This window comes from Rhinatrema bivittatum, chromosome 10 (assembly GCF_901001135.1).
Source record: "Rhinatrema bivittatum chromosome 10, aRhiBiv1.1, whole genome shotgun sequence".
Lineage (NCBI taxonomy): Eukaryota > Metazoa > Chordata > Amphibia > Gymnophiona > Rhinatrematidae > Rhinatrema > Rhinatrema bivittatum.
In genome coordinates this window covers 78458970-78478318 of record NC_042624.1, presented here as the reverse complement: position 1 = coordinate 78478318, position 19349 = coordinate 78458970, and the positions used below count along the sequence as shown (strand labels likewise).

Below are 19349 nucleotides of genomic sequence, written 5' to 3'. Positions count from 1 at the left end.
GCCAACCCACCCTCTTCTATCATTGGTGGGTCGAGATCCCTTCAGACTAATGGGTACTGGAGGTCATACAAGAAGTGTATGCGCTGGAATTTCGCAGCACTCCTCGAGACATATTCATGATATCTCCTTGCCACTCCCAGCAGAAGAAGTAAGCAGTGGAGACTACCCTGTTAAGGCTCCTCAGGATGAGGGCTATAATCCCAGTACCTACGCTCCAGGAAAATACAGGGCATTATTCCATCTATTTCATCGTATCCAAAAAGGAAGGTTCCTTTTGTCCCATCCTGGACCTCAAGAGCATCAACCAACATCTATGAGTGATTCCTTTCTGCATGGAAACCCTATGCTCTGTGATAATGGCCGTACAATTAGGAGAGTTCTTAACCACCCTGGACATATCAAAGGCCTACCTATATATTCAAATCCGGCAAGAACATTGTTTCCTGTGCTTGCGGTACTGAGTCGTCATTATCAGTTCCGGGCCCTGACCTTTTGGTCTGGCCACTGCCCCCAGGACATTTTCCAAGATTATGGTGGTCATAGCGGCAGTGTTGAGAAAAGAGGGAATCCTAATGCACCCGTACTTGGACTACTGGTTGATCTGGGCAAAGTCCGTGGAAGAGAATCTCCGGGTGACCTCCTTGCTTCAGGAACTCTGTTGGGTCATAAACCTGGACAAAAGCAGTCCTGAACCCTCCCAGTCCTTGGAATATCTGGGAGTCCAATTCAACACCAAGCAGGGCAAGGTCTTCCTCCCAACCATGCAGATAAGGAAGTTGATGTCCCAAGTGCATCTGATGAACACTATACGCTCGATGGTGTGGAGCTATCTTCAAGTCCTCTATTTGATGGCGGCAACCCTTGAAGTAGTGCCGTGGGCAAGGGCACACATGCAACCACTTCAGCGCTTCCTGCTGTCACTTTGGAATGCGCTGTCTCAAGACTATTTGATTTGCCTCCACTTACCGATGAAAGTATGCTCTCGGCTCCAGTGGTGGCTGCAGGAAGCTAATCTGGGCAGGGGTGTACCCCTGTCCCCTCTGAACTGGATAGTCCTCACTACAGACACGAGAGCCTCCAGGGCTGGGGAGCTCATTGTCAGGCCTGACGGCCCAGGGGTGTTGGATCAAGGAAGAGGCCCTCTGGAACTTAAACCGTCTGGAAGCCCAGGCAGTCAGATTGGCGTGTCTACAATTCAGATTGCTGGGGTCTCCCGTCCATAGACCTGCTGGCCGCATTTCACAATGCGAAGGTCCGTGATTCTTGAGTTGCAGAAGAGATCAGTTGACCCTGGGGATCAACGCTCTCGTTCAGACCTGGCCGGAAGAGGAGCTGCTATACGGCTTCCCTCCGTGGCCCCTCCTAGGCAAGATCATTCGCAGAATCGAGCACCACAGGGGATTAGTCCTACTAATAGCTCCAGATTGGCCCATGTCCGTGGTATGCGGATGTGTGGAAACTCCTGGTGGAGACCCCCACCGCACAGTAACCTGCTACAGCAGGGAATGGACCTTCACGAGGATCCGACTCAATTCTGACTTACGGTCTGGCCCTTGAGAGGTCTCTCCTGATGAAGCAAGGATATTTGGTGGCGGTAAATGCCACCTTACTCCGCATGTGGAAATTCTCTATGTCCCTAGCGTATGTACGGGTCTGGAGAGTATTTGAGGCCTAGTGCAAGGAACATGGTGTTTCCCCTCTGACAGTCAAAAACCTCCTAATTCTGGAATTTTTGCAGGACGGCTTGAATAAAGGTTTGATCTTTAACTCCTTGAAGGTCCAGGTAGTGGTGCGCTCCTGTTTCAGGGGCGAGGTGAACAGAACTTGCCTATCGGCTCATCCGGATATAGCCTGTTTTCTGAAAGGAGTGATACACCTCCGGCCACCCCTTTAGTGGCTGGTTCCCTTGTGGAATCTTAACTTAATATTGGAGTTTTTGGCAGGGCCCTCCTTTTGTCCGCTGCACAGTCTTTCCTTGCATTTATTAACTCTGAAAACAGTGTTCCTGGTGGCTATAAGCTCGACATGTCGCATCTCTGAACTACAGGCATTGTCATGTCAGGAACCGTTCCTCCAGATGATTCCAGGAGCGTTACAGCTTCGTACTGTTCCATCCTTCTTGCCCAAGGTAGTCTCGGAGTTTCATTTGAATCAGTCTATTTTGTTGTCATCTCTAGATAAGCACAAGGATGCGAAAGAATACCGCCTCTGCTATTTGAATGTCAGTAGGCTTTTGGTGCGGTATTGGGAAGTTTCAGAACTGGTCCAAAAGATGGGACCACCTGTTTGTTCTTCACGGTGGAAAGAAGCAGGGCGAACTAGCTTCGTGGGCTACTATAGCTCGCTGGATTAAGGAAGTGGTCACAGGAGCCTTTGTAGAGGCAGGAAAGCCATTACCCCTTCGGTTAAAGCTCATTCCAGTAGGACTCAAGCAGTCTCCTGGGCGGAAGCTAGACTGCTGTTTCCTGTCTACATCTGCTGAGCAGCGAAATGGTGGTCCTTGCACACCTTCTCCAGGTTCTTTCACCTGGACATTCAGGCCCGGGAGGATGCAGCCTTTGTAAGGGCAGTGTTAACCGGACCACGGGCATCCTTCCACTCTGATCGGGAATAGCTTTTGTACATCCCAGTGGTCCTGAGTCCATCTGGCTACACGCTAGGAAATGGAGAAATTACCTGATGATTTTGTTTTTCTTAGTGTAGACAAATGGCCTCAGCATCCCGCCCCCAAATGCCCAAGAAAGGTGCCAAGGATTCGCCTATGAAGTGGATATTGATTACAAGAGATTATGGATAAGCCGTCGTCATATCCCTAGATCAGTGTCTGTTTTGGTTATCAGTTTTAAATCGTTTTTAATCGTTTTTTTGACTTGCTGTTCCTTCTTGACCCATGTGGGCTGATAGTGATCTGCATGGGCTACCACTCTTGCTGTTCCTTCTTGACCCATGTGGGCTGATGGGGCTTCCTGCACCATATTCTGTAGGAGAAGGTAAAATTCTGCTTTGTGCAGAATTCACTCAGTGTCAGTGAAATAGCAAACTAGTGATGAACTTGAAGAGTCTTTTGTCTAGACTCTCCATATTAGGTCTTTTGATTTGCTGTACCTTTATGCCTTTTATACTCCAATTTGAGAGCTATAAAAATAGTGGTGTACAAGAATTTATTAATTTCTTACAGTAAAATATTTTACCCAAATGTACCATTTATTATCTGGAAGGTTCCTAACCATTCTTTGCCTTTCAGAAGACTTTTTTTTAATGCATATTGGCTAGATTTTTTTTTTTAACTTTTTACAGTGACATTTAAGTGGATTTGTTTTTACAAAGTCTGATAGTTTAGTTTTCTTATAGGACTCCATTTATTTATGCTTGGGTTTTGTTTCTATAAAGCAATTAGAAGTTGTTTGAGGTCAGGAGGTCGCCAAGGAAAAATTTACATGTGTTGGAAAATATCTTTAATGTCCCAATTCATCTGTGTGAGTCTTTCCTGTAATAAGCTGATACCAAAGGACATCAATTCTTTTATACATATATATACATGATATAGTAAGAATCTAACTAGTCTGAGCCTTTTGACCTTGGTTAGTATTTCAAGCAAAATAACTTTTTAAACTATTAGATTAGAAAGAGATTTCTTCCTGACCTGTTCAAAATGAAATGATCTCTGTAGTACTGTTCCTAGTTATTTGTAATGCCTTCCTGATCAATTTATTGTAGTTTATTTTTGAGCTACAGCAGAGCAGCGTCCACAGACTATTCTAGGGTTCTGAATTTACAGAACACTTCACCTGAATTTTAGGTGGTAACTGAATTATGATTGTAAAGATGACATTAAAGCAAATATTATTTTTCTATTAGTGCTGTGTATTCATCGGACAGAAATGTGAAAGCATTTGAAGAAGAGATTCTGGGGATCAAAGTGCAGAACACAGAAGACAGAAATGTTGTTTCATTCAGTAGCTGTGAGAATAGTGAAATATCTGAAGTGACGTGCTCCGCAAATGACAGCGTTCGATTAGTTTATTCTAAAAATGGAGCTTCAGGCAGTGGTGTTTTACACTCTGGCCTTTCCAAAGATGATTTTCTAGCAGAAAATTGTAATGGGGAAGAGAATGAAACACTGCTAGGTAAGAAGTTTCTTCTATTTGGTGTAGTACTTGGGTACCCAACTTATAACAAAGGTTGATAATTGATTGGATTTATTTTAAGATGTGTTAAAAAGAAGTTTGTTAAATATTATAGGATCTTATGTAGGAACAATTTAATGTTTTTTATAACTTTGAACTTTATAAGTTCAACCTTTTTGTTTAAAAAAAAAAACATTTGGTTAAATATTTGCTATGAGGGAGTGTGTATATATCATCAATCTCTAAGTCCAAAAATCATATGACTTCTTTGTGCAGAAAAATAGAATGCAACACTCACATTAATATATTGTTGGCCTGGCCATTATCCCACAGTATAAATTTTGACTGTAAGGATAATATACAGAATTCAATCTGTGCTTATTTGGAAAATATTAATAAACCAAAATACTTTAATTTTTCAATCATGCAGAAACTGTATTAGCCCTTAAATTCTTTTTAAAACTGTTTTTACAACAATCATCTAAACTTTCATAAGATTTTACTTACTTTTTATTGAAAGATAATCTTGAACTGGAACCTGCGTCTGTGCTTGGGGAAGATTTATTGCGTCTTTACAAAAATAGCTGCTGTCCGGACATAAAAATTTGGATTGAAGACCAACTTTATCAAGCACATAGGTATGTTGGAAAAAACTTACAGAATTTTTTCTAATTTGGGGAAATGAGTTACTTACATCTTGAAAACATATACAACAGATGTTGAATAGCTAAAGCGTTTCACTTTTTTAAGCTATCTATTGATTTAGCATTTTTAATATTTTTTAATATTTCAATACATGTACCATTCAAGATTAAACATAAGAAATACCATACTGGGTCAGACAAAGGGTCCATCAAGCCCAGTATCCTGTTTCCAACAGTGGCCAATCCAAGTCACATGTACCTGGCAAGTACCCAAACATTAGATCACAAGCTACTATTGCTTATTAATTACCATTATAACAGTTGCTAGGAACTTATCCAAACTTTTTTTAAACCCAGTAACACTAACTGCTGAAACCACATCCTCTGGCACTGAATTCCAGAGTTTAACTATACGCTGAGCGAGAGAGAATTTTCTTCAATTTGTTTTAAATGAGCTATTTGCCTACTTCATGGAGTGCCCCCTGGTCCTTCTATTATGTGAGAGGGTAAATAACAGATTTACATTAACTTGTTCAAGTCCTTTCATGATTTTGTAGACTTCTATCATATCCCCCCTCAGTCATCTCTTCTCTAAACTGAACAGCCCTAACTTCTTTAGCCTTTCCTCAAAGGGCAGCCGTTCCATGCCGCATATCATTTTGGTTGCCCTTCTCTGCACTTTCTCCAGTGCAGCTATATCCTTCTTGAGATGCGATGACCAGAATTGCACACAGTATTCAAGGTGCGGTCTCACTATGGAGCGATACAGAGGCATTAGGACATCCTCCAATTTATTTTCCATTCCCTTCCTATCTTTTATAAATATATTAAAAAGCACCAGTCCAAGTACAGATCCCTGAGGCACTCCACTGTTTACCTTTTTCCACTGTGAAAACTGATCATTTAATCCTACTCTGTTTCCTGTCTTTTAACCAACTTGCAATCCACAAAAGGACATTGCCTCCTATCCTATGACTTTTTAGTTTTTCTTAGGAGCCTCACATGCGATTCTTTGTCAAATGCCTTCTGGAAATCCAAATATACCACATCTACCAGTTCACCTTTGTCCACATGTTTATTCACCCCTTCAAAAAAATGTAGGATATTTGTGAGGCAAGACTTCTCTTGGGTAATTCCATGTTGGCTGTCTCCCATCAAACCATGTCTAAATGTTTTGTGATTTTATTCTTTATAACTGTTTCCAGGATTTTTCTTGGCACTGAAGTCAGGCTCGTCGGTCTATAGTTTCCTAGATCACCCTTGGATCCCTTTTTTAAATATAGAGGTTACATTAGCCATCTTCCAATCTTCAGGTACATCGGATGATTTTAATGATAGATTTAACATTTTAACTAATAGTTCTGAAATGTCATTTTTTAGTTCTTTCAGAACCCTGGGGTTTATACCATCCAGTCCAGGTGATTTACTACTCTTCAGTTTGTCAATCAGGCCTACCTTATCTTCCAGGTTCACTATGATTTGGTTCAGTTGATTAGAATCATAACCCATGAAAACCTTCTCCGGAATGGGTATCTTTCCAACATCATCTTCAGTAAACACTGAAGCAAAGAAATCATTTAATCTTTCGCGATGGCCATATCTTCTGTGTAATAGCTTACATATAGCTTTTTTCATGTAGCTAAAGCAAACAAATACTCTCAGAGATTGTGTACGGTGTTTTAAACACATTGATTGCATAGGGTTAAAAAAGGGTATCATAATTTTGTAAAACAACCTAATCAAAACAGATTGAAGCAGGTTTCTTATATCCTTTTGGGTTTCTTTCATGTTTTTAAAATGTTTTAGTACAAAAATATATTATGTCTCAAGTACCACAAAATGATAGACAAATCTCTTACAAATGCTGTATTATAAAACTCTTTCAATCTTGTAACGTACAAAATCCCATTTATGTTTAAAAGCGATTCCAATCTATTAAAGGAGTTCCAGCTTGAAACGGACATTGTTTCGACGCCGGTCTTCCTGAGAGGTCCTGAACATTATGGCTATAAAACGATACCCCTCATGGAGAATTAACATGAGCCCATACTTCTGAAAACACGTGTCTCTCCATTTTACAGACAGACCATCTGTCTTCTCAGCAGCAGCTTGGTTATATGCTGGATAGTAGTGAGCTTTGGTGTAGTTCTAATGTTTCTTTTTGATTGTACTTTTGATTGATATATGCTGATCCTGAAATATCAATCAAAAGTACAATGATGTCAAGGAATACTGCTCTCACTGCTGAAACTTAGGATCAGTGAATGTGTAGAACAGTAGGGCTGATGTCTTAAGCAGGCAAATTCAGGAAATAAAGTACTTTTTTTTCCTTGTGTTTAGGGTTCGGGTTCAGAATTGTTTGCCCTCCAAAATTGGGTCTAAGTGCATTATAAGGGTGATAGGTTTTAATTTGCTATTTGTAGGAGTTTTGCATATGATTGTGTGGCATGTGGGTACAAAATATTTTTGTTGTGAAAAATGTAAAACATCCAAATACAAGGGCATATGATAAAATTTTTCTTCACCCATTTTGATTGGGTGGTTTTACAAAAAAAAAAAATCAGGATTTCTTTTCTTTAAGCCTATCTAATCAGTGTGTTTAAAACAACCTGTATACAACCTTTGTAAAGTTTTTTTTTGTGTGTTTTTTTCTTCTTCCTTGCATTCCTTCATTTGGGGTTTTTGGTTTTTTTTTTTAAATTGGTATTTTGTTTCAAACATACACCTGCAATTTCCAACTTGCAACTTAACATGTATTTCTCACCAACACCACACTTGAAATCTAACATCTTTAATTTTTATGTGTGTGTATATATAAATATATATATATGCACTGTATTAACTCTTTCAGAATTGCCAGAGCACATTAGATAGAATATTTTGTCATCTGTTTTCATTTATTGAAGACTTTATAAAATTATTTTCCTAGCATGTAGCCAGATGGACTCAGGACCAATGGGTATAGTGTACTCCTGATAGCAGTTGGGAGACGGAGTCAGATTTCAAAGCGGACGTCAGCCTACACATACCCATGCAGGAGGCTTAGCTCTTCAGTATTTCTCTGTCTCCTAAAGCAGATAGGGACACTTCCACACTCTAGAAGAGTGTTAGCAATTTTAAAACAAAGAAGAAAGAAAATTAGCCTCTCCCTCAGTGATACCTAAGGGTCCCTCCCCCAGTTCAGAATTCCTGAGGTGATTTCCGAGATCCCTCAGAGGCAAGCCTTGGTCCGGTAGCTGGCTCCTGGCGTGGACTTAGCCCCCAGGGCGGCTGAGAGACAGTGGGTGTTGAATTGAACGTGGAGGTGAAGGTAATTCCCTCTCCACAGCCAGAGACCGCCTGGCACGAGACCGGGAAACACGCGAGACCAGGTAAGATAGTAAACCTCTTCTAAGTCTCCGGTCTTCGAGTGCTCGATTAGCTGCACAGATCATCCCTTCCGGCGTCTGTAAAATCGGGTTGAGCAGCTCTGTCTGGGCTAGACCCCAATTCGGTGCGAGGGTTCCACACATGTGGAGACCCTCCGGGGGATTCACCCAACTTGTCCACGTGGTCGCTGGTGCCATTTTCCCCCCTTGATTGCCGTATTGTCTGCACAACCAACTTGTGCGCACAACGGCGCGCACATCTGTGCCGTGCGCACAGCGGCCTGCACAAACGGCTCGAGCACACAGATAGGCCTGTGCGCATAGAGGTGCGCGCATCTTAGCCAGGTGCACAAAGCAGTTGCCTGCGCGCACATAGCGCACCCGGAGCAAACAACTAAGCCTCCCAGCGTGCATACCATCGCACACAAACGAGTTTTGAAACACTCCACGCGCACAAATCATGGCACCGCCGGCCAAGGGACAAGCCCTCTGCCCAGCCTGCCACCTGAGAGCTGTGCAACCTGAAGTGGCCCTCAGCCCTATGCGGCTCAGGGGGAACCTAAGCAAGGCCCCCCCACAGCCAATAGAGGGATCCGGTTCCACTAATGAATCTCCGACTCAGCGCCTACACAAGAAGGCACCTCGGGGGCCTCCACCATAACTCTGCCCGGATTCAATATGGACCCAGGGACTTTTTCCTGGGTGGAATTCTTCAAAGGGCTGCAAACCTTTGTCCAAGCACAATCTGTACCTCCTGCGACACAGCCCCAATCTTCACCAGAAGCACAAGACCTTCCAAGCACCTCTCGGACCTCTCGAGACATGACCCACCTAGGCAAGAGCCTCCCTACAGGGAATACAGACTCCTCGGGGGACAAGCCTGACCCCCTGGAGGAAGGGGAAATCCCTCCAGGGATGGAACCTTACCAAACCATGCTGTGATTCTTCTCCATAGACGAATTACCAGCTCTCGTGTCTCTGACCCTGAAGACGCTGGCCATTCCAGGCACGGGTACCACAGCAGAACCAAAGACGAACCCCGTTTGGTGTCCCTTCGTCAGGCCTCATGCTATTTCCCAGTGTTGCAGGCCGTACAACAACTGATTGACCTGGAATGGAATGCCCCAGAGGCCAGCTTCAAAGGAGGACGGGCCTTAGAAGCCCTATACCCCCCTGGAACCCACGATCAAGGAACTCCTATGGTTCCTAAAAGTAGACGCCATGGTCTGTGCAATCTCTAAGCGCACAACTATCCCGGTTGAAGGAGGAGCAGCACTCAAGAATGCCCAGGACAGACATCAGGAAGCCATCCTTAAACAGTCCTTTGGTGTAGCAGCAATGACCCTGCAAATCGCTTCCTGCTGCGCCGTAGAAACACGTGCCTGCTTGCTTCTCTCCAGAGATGCAACCACTTCTGGTGAAACATTAGAACTGGCAATCTCAAGGTTCAGGTGGCCGCGCTGGCCCGCTTCAGAGCCAAGGTGGACAGCATCAGCCTATCAACCCATTCAGACGTTTCCCACTTCCTGAGAGGGGTCAAACAAATCCAACCACCCTTAAAGTGACCAGTGCCCCTATGGAATCTCAATCTAGTACTAGACTTCTTAGCGGGAACTTCCTTTAGACCAATGCGTGGTCTGTCACTACGGCCTCTGAACCCTGAAGACCTGCATTCCTGGTGGCAATATGTTCAGCCTGTCGCACCTCCGAGCTTCAAGCACTATCCTGTCGGGAACCGTTCCTCAGGTTCACACTGGGATCCATACAGCTATGCTCTGTCCCCTCCTTTCTACCGAAAGTGGTTTCTCAGTTTCATCTAAACCAAACCATCTCTCTGCCATTTCCAGACAAACACAAGGATTCGGAAGACTCACACCGTCTTTGCCATCTAAACTTCGGCAGACTCCTAGTCCTATACCTGGAAAGATCGGAATCTGTGAGAAAGACAGACCACCTATTTGTCCTTCACAGAGGAAAGAAACAGGGGGAAGTGGCCTCGCGGGCAACTATAGCCCACTGGATCAAAGAAGTAATCAAGGCGGCCTACATAGAGGCAGGGAAGCCTCCACCTCTACAAGTCAAGGCCCATGCTACAAGGGCCCAAGCTGTGTCCTGGGCGGAAACCCAAGATGCTGTCGCCTGCCGAGATCTGTCGGGCGGCGACGTGGTCCTCCATACACACCTTCTCCGGGTACTACCGCCTGGATGTCCAGGCCCAGGAGGACACAACCTTTGCAAGGGCAGTACTAAGTGGATTAAGGGCAACCTCCCGCCCTGTTCGGGAGTAGCTTTTGTACATCCCATTGGTCCTGAGTCCATCTGGCTTCACACTAGGAAATGGAGAAATTACTTACCTGATAATTTAGTTTTCCTTAGTGTAGACAGATGGACTCAGCATCCCGTCCACGGCTGCCCCAGAAACCGGAAAACTCGGGTGACAAATACAGAGAACAGACAAGCACGGGTAAGTCAGGTATTACCCCTAGTTCAAGACACCCTAGTTGCTGGATGTCTGCGTTATTCGGTTGAGTGCACTGGCGGTCTCCAATTTGGAAATCATTTGAATCAGTCCTAGTTAATCAAGTTAACCAAGTTAATCATGTTATTAGAGCACACATATATCTACAATTGCTTTTCGAGGAGAATACTGAAGAGCTAAGCCTCCTGCACGGGTTATATTTAGGCTGACGTCAGCTTTGAAATCTGACTCAGTCTCCAACTGCTATCAGGAGCACACTATATCCATTGGTCCTGAGTCCATCTGTCTACACTAAGGAAAACGAAATTATCAGGTAAGTAATTTCTCCATTTCTTCATATTTAAGATGTCCATCTGCATTCACTGTTAAGGTAATGTAGGTGAGCCAGGTGACATTTGTTTCACAATTTAAACATTTCTTGGCTACTGCAGTCCTTGCTCTAGATGTTCAAACTTTCGAGAAGCCTTCGTTTTTTATTTACTCCAAACATTACATTTTTATCTGTTTTTATTCAGAATTATCCCCATTTGTTCAGTTTGTACCCATCCTATATATATTAATCTGTTTGTCAGTATCCTAAAAAGACTGGTGGTGTTGCAACACAATATAATATTGTTTTACATGTTTGGTGGGGAGGAGGTACCAGTTCTTTTGTCCTCATCTAATTTTAAAGGCTTAAATCTATCCTGTGCTTTATTCTTTTCCCATATGAAGGCATAAACATTTTGTTAGGAGATACTGTTATGTATTTGCTTGTTGTATAAGTTTCATAATAATCCAAAGATATTGAATGATGCTTAGCCAATGGATGTGCTCAGTTCCTTTTTAGATACTTGCATTTTGATTTTGGTAGGGGGTGCAGCACATAGAAGTATGCTGTCAGGGTAACACTCCCAAGCACTGAAGCCTGCCAACTAGTACAGCCAGTGTACCTGGGACATGATCTGAGACCAAGACACTACACTGTCCTATGTTGCTTGCATAATGTAACACTCTGGGTTAGGATGGCATTCATGTTACAGAGCACTTCTAAACAGATTCTTAGAAATGGAGCAGAAGTTTGATATTTTGTGTTTTGTACTGTAACTGCCAAAATCTTGGATTCTGTAATATGTAAAGAAATTAAATGTTCCTGAAATATTCCTATTATCTGAAGTAGTTATAATTTCCCCTTCAGGGCCATTTTATGTGCCAGATCTAGTTACTTTACAGCTATGCTGAGCGGATGTTGGGCTGAGAGTTCCCAAGACCACATTACTCTTCAAGGGTAAGTAGTTATGTAAGTGAGACTTGTATAGTGGCTAAGAATCTTTAACTAGAAAGCTTCGTATCTTGCCCTTCACTTAAAAAAAAAAAAAAAAAACTTTTTTTTTTTTTTTAAATCTGCATGCTAAATTAGGAATTTAGGTATTTTCAGTCTCATCTGAAGAACTGTGGAATGTGGCAACTGCTCTTAATGCTTCTGGGAGTAGAACAGCATTTTTTTTTCTGTTTGGCTTTAGTTCCCGAGGCAGTCTTTACTTTCTAATGTCTCAGTAAAACATAACTTAGTATTTTAAATCTCTCAGATATCAGCTACATCATGATAACTGCCACCCAGTGAAAGGGGCCAGTCTTTTCAGCCCATCTTGCTGGAGGAAAGTGCTAGGGCATTGTATTATCAAGAGATGAAAAAGGAGGCTAATTCTTTTTGCAGAGAGAGGGCTGGAAATTCTGGGGCAATTTTCATCTAGTCCACATAAAAGCACTCGCATAGTTTGCAGCTGGCGTTTGTGCTTTAAGCAGATTCTCAGAGCGAAACTACCCATGGTGTTTCTCGGTGGAAAGTAGCAAATCCACATACTCTGTACCTGCTATTTGTGTGGGCAGCAGAAAGGGGGTGGGGGAATAGCATTCATACTTCTGAAAATTGCATGCATACTCTCTTCCTCCTCGGCCTAAACACGCCCACAGGAATGCATTTTTCTCTCATGCTGGGACAGCCTGAATGTCCTTTTAGCTGCTCTGAGGAGGGCAAATTTGCAGCCAGGCCATTTAAGTTGAGTAAATGGTGATTTTGCCACAGACACGGTTTTGTTAGTTGCCCTCTAGACTGGTTCTTTATCTGCTTTTATGCTGAAATAGCTCCACGTTCCAGTTAGCAGGTTGGATATTAACATTTTCTTGTTCTTGACATCACACCCATCACATGAACCGGTTATTTAGTTATATTTATTACTTGGATTTATTGCTCACTGTTTTGAATATGATTCACTCAAAGCGGTTTACAGCATATTAGAAATGTAGCCACAAGCACATCATTTGTAGGTTCTCATTACAAAGATATAAACAGTTTTGAGTAGCAGTCATATCACTTTTATAATTCCACAAAATTAAGGTGCACATCAAGGTCTGATTCTAAATAGAGCAACAATTCTGACAAAGCTCCAACTGCTTTAACTCTAAGAAAAAAAAATAGTTCCATACCAACATTTTGGATTGTAGTAATAATTTAAGGCAATTCAGGGTGAAAAGCCAAACCGTTGCCATAGTCAGTTTAGCAGCTTTGGGTTCCTGGTTTAGCATTAAAGGCCTGATAGAAAAGCCAGGCCATATGAATATGACAACGTCCAACTGAACACTATGACTTGATATGTGTAGTTCTGAATTTTATATCCACTGGAGTGAATGTTAAAAGCGTGGCACGTGTCAAAACCAGGAGATACACGAGTGTGTTCGGCAGGCGCGCACACCACACGGGTTTTAAGAAGCCGGAGTACGAGCATAAATAGGATGCAAAAAAGGGGCGGGGGCATGGTCTGGGCAGGACATGGGTTTTCCACGACTTTAACATGAAATATGTGCAAAAGTATTTACATGCATAAGCATGCGCCTGGGTCCCCTGCCACGTAATTTTAAGTAAGTAGTAAAATTAATTCTAGGCTAATTAGTGGGGTTTTAAGGATTGGTTCTAACAGGGTAAAAGGAGAGGCTATTTAAATAGGGGGGGTTTGGAAGTCCTATCCCTTATCTGGGTGAACTGGGAACGAAGGGGGGAAACTGGTAATTGCATTGGTGCACGTCTACTATAATCCCTCCACTTATATGGTAGATGTGGCATTTGTGCACACGTGCGCATCCATATATAATTGTGCGCACATACGTACAGCGTAATTTATACCATACGCGTGTACATGTGCGCCTGCATGCCGGTATCAGTTATCGTCACTGTTGTACTACTTAATATTTCTTTAATTTTATGATAGGTGATTTTTCAGACCATCTTTAGTTATGCAGTAATAAAGGCAGGCTAGATAAGCTTAATGAGCCTTATCTACTATCATTTTTATCCGTTTCTGATTCCTGGGACACCTTCACCCATCTTTAGGGGCTATGAACTTTGCTTGTGCACCAGCCATGGCTGGCTTGAGCAACAGGTGCTAGGTCTAGGAACTGAACTTGGTTTCTTCAAAGTGTAGCAAACTTGTCCCCCTTACCAATTTAGTTCATCTTTCCCTAAGTACTAGACAGCATGCCTCGGTCTTAAAACAAACCATAGTATGTTTCCTTCTAAATAAATCATAGAGGTAGTTATAGACCAGTATCTTCCATCCCTGTGTTAGCCAAAGTGGTGGAAGTAGCTGTTCTTAAGCAATTGCAAGCCTTCCTGGAGGAAAATGAAATTCTAGACAGCTTCCAATTTGGATTCAGATCTAAATTTAATACTGAATTACTCTTAAGATCTAGTCTAAACGTTGTATATCATGGGCTTCATAGTGGGTCTACCTTTATCATGGTGTTTTTAGATCTGTCTGCACCGTTTTGACATTCTTGATGACAAGATACTCATCACTTGCCTAGCTCAGATTGGTTTTGGTGAGACTTTATTCAAATAGTTCTTGTCGTATCTATCAAATAGATTTCAGCAAATTAAACTTGAACAGTTCTCCAAATGGATCCCCCTAAACACTGGTATTCCTCAGGGGTCGGTGTTTTCGGCTATCCTGTTTAACATTTATCTAAAATCTCTATGCAGACTTCTAATGCGTGTAGGCCTCAATTACTTCCAGGCTTTAGGTTTTTCATGTTCACCAGACAATATTACCACTTTAGAGTTGCTAGGTATCTATCTGACAGCCATTAAAAGTTGGCTATTCTGCAACAGACTTTCTCTAAATCTTGAAAAAACTAAAAAAAAAAAAATCTTTCCATCTCTTTTTCATTCCGATTTATCATTTAAAATATATATAAAATCACTAATATGAAATTCATTCTGGAAGCTCAGGATGCTTGGATTTATCCAGTTCACACAGTGCTACAGGCACTAATAATGCCAGTGCTATGTTTTTGCAACTTTGATATACCTTTGCCTTCCAAAATACTGTGAAAGCCTTGCAGATAGTTCAGAACTCTGTGGCTAGGATACTCACAAGTACTTGAAAATATGATCACATTACCCTGTGCTTAAATCGTTTCTTGGTTACCATAGACTACAGAATATGATACAAAATCTTAGTCATCATGCATAACACATTAAGTGAAGGACTACCCATGCTGCATCAACTCCTTGCTCAAAAGCCAACACCAGCTAGAGGTTTGCAATTGGAAGATCAATGCATACTGGTTCTCCCAAGTTTTAGGTTGCTGAGTCACAGACTCTACAGAGAGAATGATTTTAATTGCAGGTGCAGCATTATGGAATTTGTTCCCAGGGAATTTATGGAAACTAACTTGCGGGAAGACTTTTCAAAAGCAAACCATACAGTGGTGAGTGGTTTCTGCACACCACCATATGGGAGAGACAGTCGAACTACAACAATCACATAAGAGAAAAATACAACATGAGCGTTAACTTCAGTCCTAAACCCCTCCCCTCATCCCCCGGAGAATAGAACAAACACATCTTTTACACCATTGTCAACCTTTCCGGGAAACCATTCAAAATAATCAGCCTTGGAATTTTTCAATTCTAATTTTTTAATGCTTACAATGTCACTAACATTTCATTTTGAATATCCTACTATACTGATAGCTTTTTTTTTTATTATTTTGCAGAATAAACCAAGTAGAAATGAATATGATGATGAATTTTATATATGGAGGTGTTCTGAACTTTCCAAACAAAACTGATCCTGGGTAAGTGTGGGCTTTTGTTCCTTCTGGTTAAACGTATTATCAGAACATCTTTCTCATTAAGGGACCCTATTTTGTGGCAATGGGAAAAAATGGTTATGTAGAGCCTACTAAGTACCCTGTGTACTAAGCAGATACTGAATGAGAGGAAATAACATTGAGGGCCAGATTGAAAAGAGTTTGTCTGGCTAATTTGGCACTTAGCCAAACCCCGAGGTTTCAAAAATCCTGCTGGTTTCCCAACCTTGCTAACTAACTACTTAGCTAGATAAATCGGGGACAGTCCAGGGTGGAGCTAAATTAACTGGATAAACTTATCTGGCTAACCTTTTGATAACTGGGTACAATCAGTGGTACACCTACACCACTGAATATTTGGTATAAGTTAGCTGATTAAGTTTATCCAGCTGGATGGTCTGCTGCTGAATATTGCCCATAGGGAGCCTAACGTTCAAACCTATTTGCAGTGCTGCATTTGTACACGTAAGTGGATGCTTGGAGACTTATCCTAGTATTTTATAAAATGTTCAGTGGGAACTCCATGGTTTATAAAATACTGTGTCGTTCTGCTCCGAAAGTATGCGTGTATGTTTCAGTATACACATATATTTCCATTGCAATGAAAGTGCTCACTTTCTCCATCTAAGAACATAAGAACATAAGAAAAAGCCATACTGGGTCAGACCAAGGGTCCATCAAGCCCAGCATCCTGTTTCCAACAGTGGCCAATCCAGGCCATAAGAACCTGGCAAGTACCCAAAAACTAAGTCTATTCCATGTTACCATTGCTAATGGCAGTGGCTATTCTCTAAGTGAACTTAATAGCAGGTAATGGACTTCTCCTCCAAGAACTTATCCAATCCTTTTTTAAACACAGCTATACTAACTGCACTAACCACATCCTCTGGCAACAAATTCCAGAGTTTAATTGTGCGTTGAGTAAAAAAGAACTTTCTCAGATTAGTTTTAAATGTGCCCCATACTAACTTCATGGAGTGCCCCCTAGTCTTTCTACTATCCGAAAGAGTAAATAACCGATTCACATCTACCCGTTCTAGACCTCATGATTTTAAACACCTCTATAATATCCCCCCTCAGTCGTCTCTTCTCCAAGCTGAAAAGTCCTAACCTCTTTAGTCTTTCCTCATAGGGGAGTTGTTCCATTCCCTTTATAAACACACACTCGCACACAATTTTACACAGGAATAAATATATCTACATGTAATAACCCTGATTTTAGAGGTAGATACTTTATAAAGTATGTGCATATACCATTTTGAAAATACTTACTTGCTCACGTACTTGAAATTGCTAGGTCACTAATACCTCCACCAGTTCATCATGTCCTTCTCCAGTTCACTTAGACCAGGGGTTTTCAGAATATACATGAGAGAGATTTGCAATTCATGGAGACTCTGATTATGTAGATTTACCTCCTGCATATTCATTGTGGATATCCTGAAAATCTCATGGCTGTGGGGTCCCCAGGGATGGGTTTGGGAAGCCCTGACCTAGACCCATTAGCACTTCACTCTGAACCCTCACCAGCTCAACCAAGTCTCCCACACAAAAACTGCCAACAGACAAATCTGATTTCACGTATGCTAGTCAATTAGCGGGTGTAACTGTATAAATCAGTTCAGTAATTGATATGCATAAATCTCTTATAAAATAACGGCTTCTGCATGTACTTCTTGACCCTGCCTTAGAATGCCCCTACACCACCTCTTTCAGTGCCGGTAAAATGTGTGCGCAAAAGCAAAAATAGATGTACATTTGATGTTTATAAAATAGCATATATGTGGATACCTGCTACTTAGCGCATCTATGCTGTTTTCCACGAATACTCATTAGTGTATAGGCCCTATACTTAGAAAGATGAAGATTATAAAATGCTGGAATTACTTGAACTTGTTTTCAACTGGTGTAAATTTCTTGAAAAATAATATAAATTTGTCAGATGTTTTCCTTACCAGTAAGCCTGAAGAAAAAAAAATATAAAACTCTTTTCCCATGAGATGAAATAATTGAACAGATAAGTCAGTCATTATTGGGCAGATTCTTTCCCTTTTCTGATCACAAAACTAGGTCATGTCATATCACTTCTTCCATTGGTAACAATTATGACCGTTAACTACTTTAATAGGGTAACTCTTTAAAGGAAAAAATCCCACACAAAATCTTCAACTCTTCCCATATATTTTTGCTGTTCCAAGGAAGAAATGACACGTCATGAGTTCATCGTTTTGATGATTGATATTGATATGGAAGAATGATTTTAGGGTGTGTCTGGTTAGGTTGAGCGATGGCTAGGTGTGTGTTTGGATGTGAGTGGTGGAGTACTTTCTAAGATTGCTGTATTTATTTATTTATTTTTAAGCATTTTATATACCGAGATACGTTGGGAACATCATCTCGGTTTACAGGTAACTCAACATAGCAACAAGCTTCACAGAGGAACAGTCAAAGATAAAATAGGGTATAAACAAGAAACCGTTCAAATAAAATAGGTTAAACAAGAAACCGTTCAAATGGGATGACAACAATAAATAGGATAAAGGAAGGGTAGAAGAGGGGGAAGTATTTGGTATTGTAAACCTGCATTAACGTATATTGTATTGTAAACCTGCATAACGTATATGTAATTTAGATGTGATATGTTGCTGTTATTTTTTGACATTGATGGATTACCAGTAGTTATATTAAAGTTTTATTAAAATTGATATATTAACATCACTTTCCTAGCATGTAGCAGATGGACTCAGGACCAATGGGTATAGTGTACTCCTGATAGCAGTTGAAGATGGATCAGATTTCAATCTGACGTCAGCCCCTAGTACATATACCCCTGCAGGAAGTGCAGCTCCTCAGTATTTTCAGTCTCCATAGCAGTGAGGGACTATCTGCACGCTCTCACAGTGTTAGAACCAACTCAAAGAAGAAAACCCAAATTTTGAAGAAAACCTACCTCTGAAGACGAGCCCCGCTCTCCTGCAGTGATACCCTCGGGTTCCTCCCCCAGTTGAGATTTCCCGAGGTGATTTCCGTGGTCCCTCGGAGGTAAGCCTCGGTCTGACGGCCGAATCGCGGCGAGGACCTAGCCCCTGATCCCAGGCGCAGCTGAGAGGCAGCGGGTGCACTCTCGAGCGCGGCGGTGAAGGTATTTGCCCTCTCCCCCCGCAGCTGAAGACCGTCCGGAATGAAACCGGGAAGCGCCGAAGACAAGGTAAGGTAGAGATCTTCAGTGTTGACTCCGGTCTCCGAGGTTCGAGGAGTCGAACAGGTCACCGGCCGGGATCAGTGCCGCCGGGTTGATCCACCCTAGCAGGGCCAGGCCCCGGTTAGTTTCAAGTGTCTACCCACGTGAAGACCCTCCAAGGTGGTTGCCATATTGCCTGCGTGGTCGCCGTTGCCATCTTGGCCCTACTCGCTGCTCCGTTCGCCTGAGTGCATAAGTCTAGCTAGGCGCACAAATTACATGTGCGCATAAAGTTACTCGCACAAGGGCCGTGTGCATAAGTTATACGCGCACCGCACGCCTACCGCACTGAGCCATAACTACGACTTGGGCGCGCAACTGCACGCACAACCCACACGCATATCTTAGACGCGCCGGAGC

At 42.1% G+C, this 19349-nt stretch overlaps 1 protein-coding gene across 2 annotated transcripts in view; it reads left to right on the top strand.

Annotated features, from left to right (window-relative positions):
• The window catches only part of KIAA1107 (KIAA1107 ortholog), a 113267-nt gene that overhangs the window by 19506 nt on the left and 74412 nt on the right, over positions 1-19349 (top strand). For both annotated transcript variants that reach the window (XM_029617673.1, XM_029617674.1), the window contains exons 3-6: positions 3859-4127; positions 4648-4765; positions 11796-11885; positions 15653-15733. In XM_029617673.1, the coding sequence (XP_029473533.1) occupies positions 3859-4127; positions 4648-4765; positions 11796-11885; positions 15653-15733 (558 nt within the window). The remainder of the gene's footprint in view (positions 1-3858; positions 4128-4647; positions 4766-11795; positions 11886-15652; positions 15734-19349) is intronic.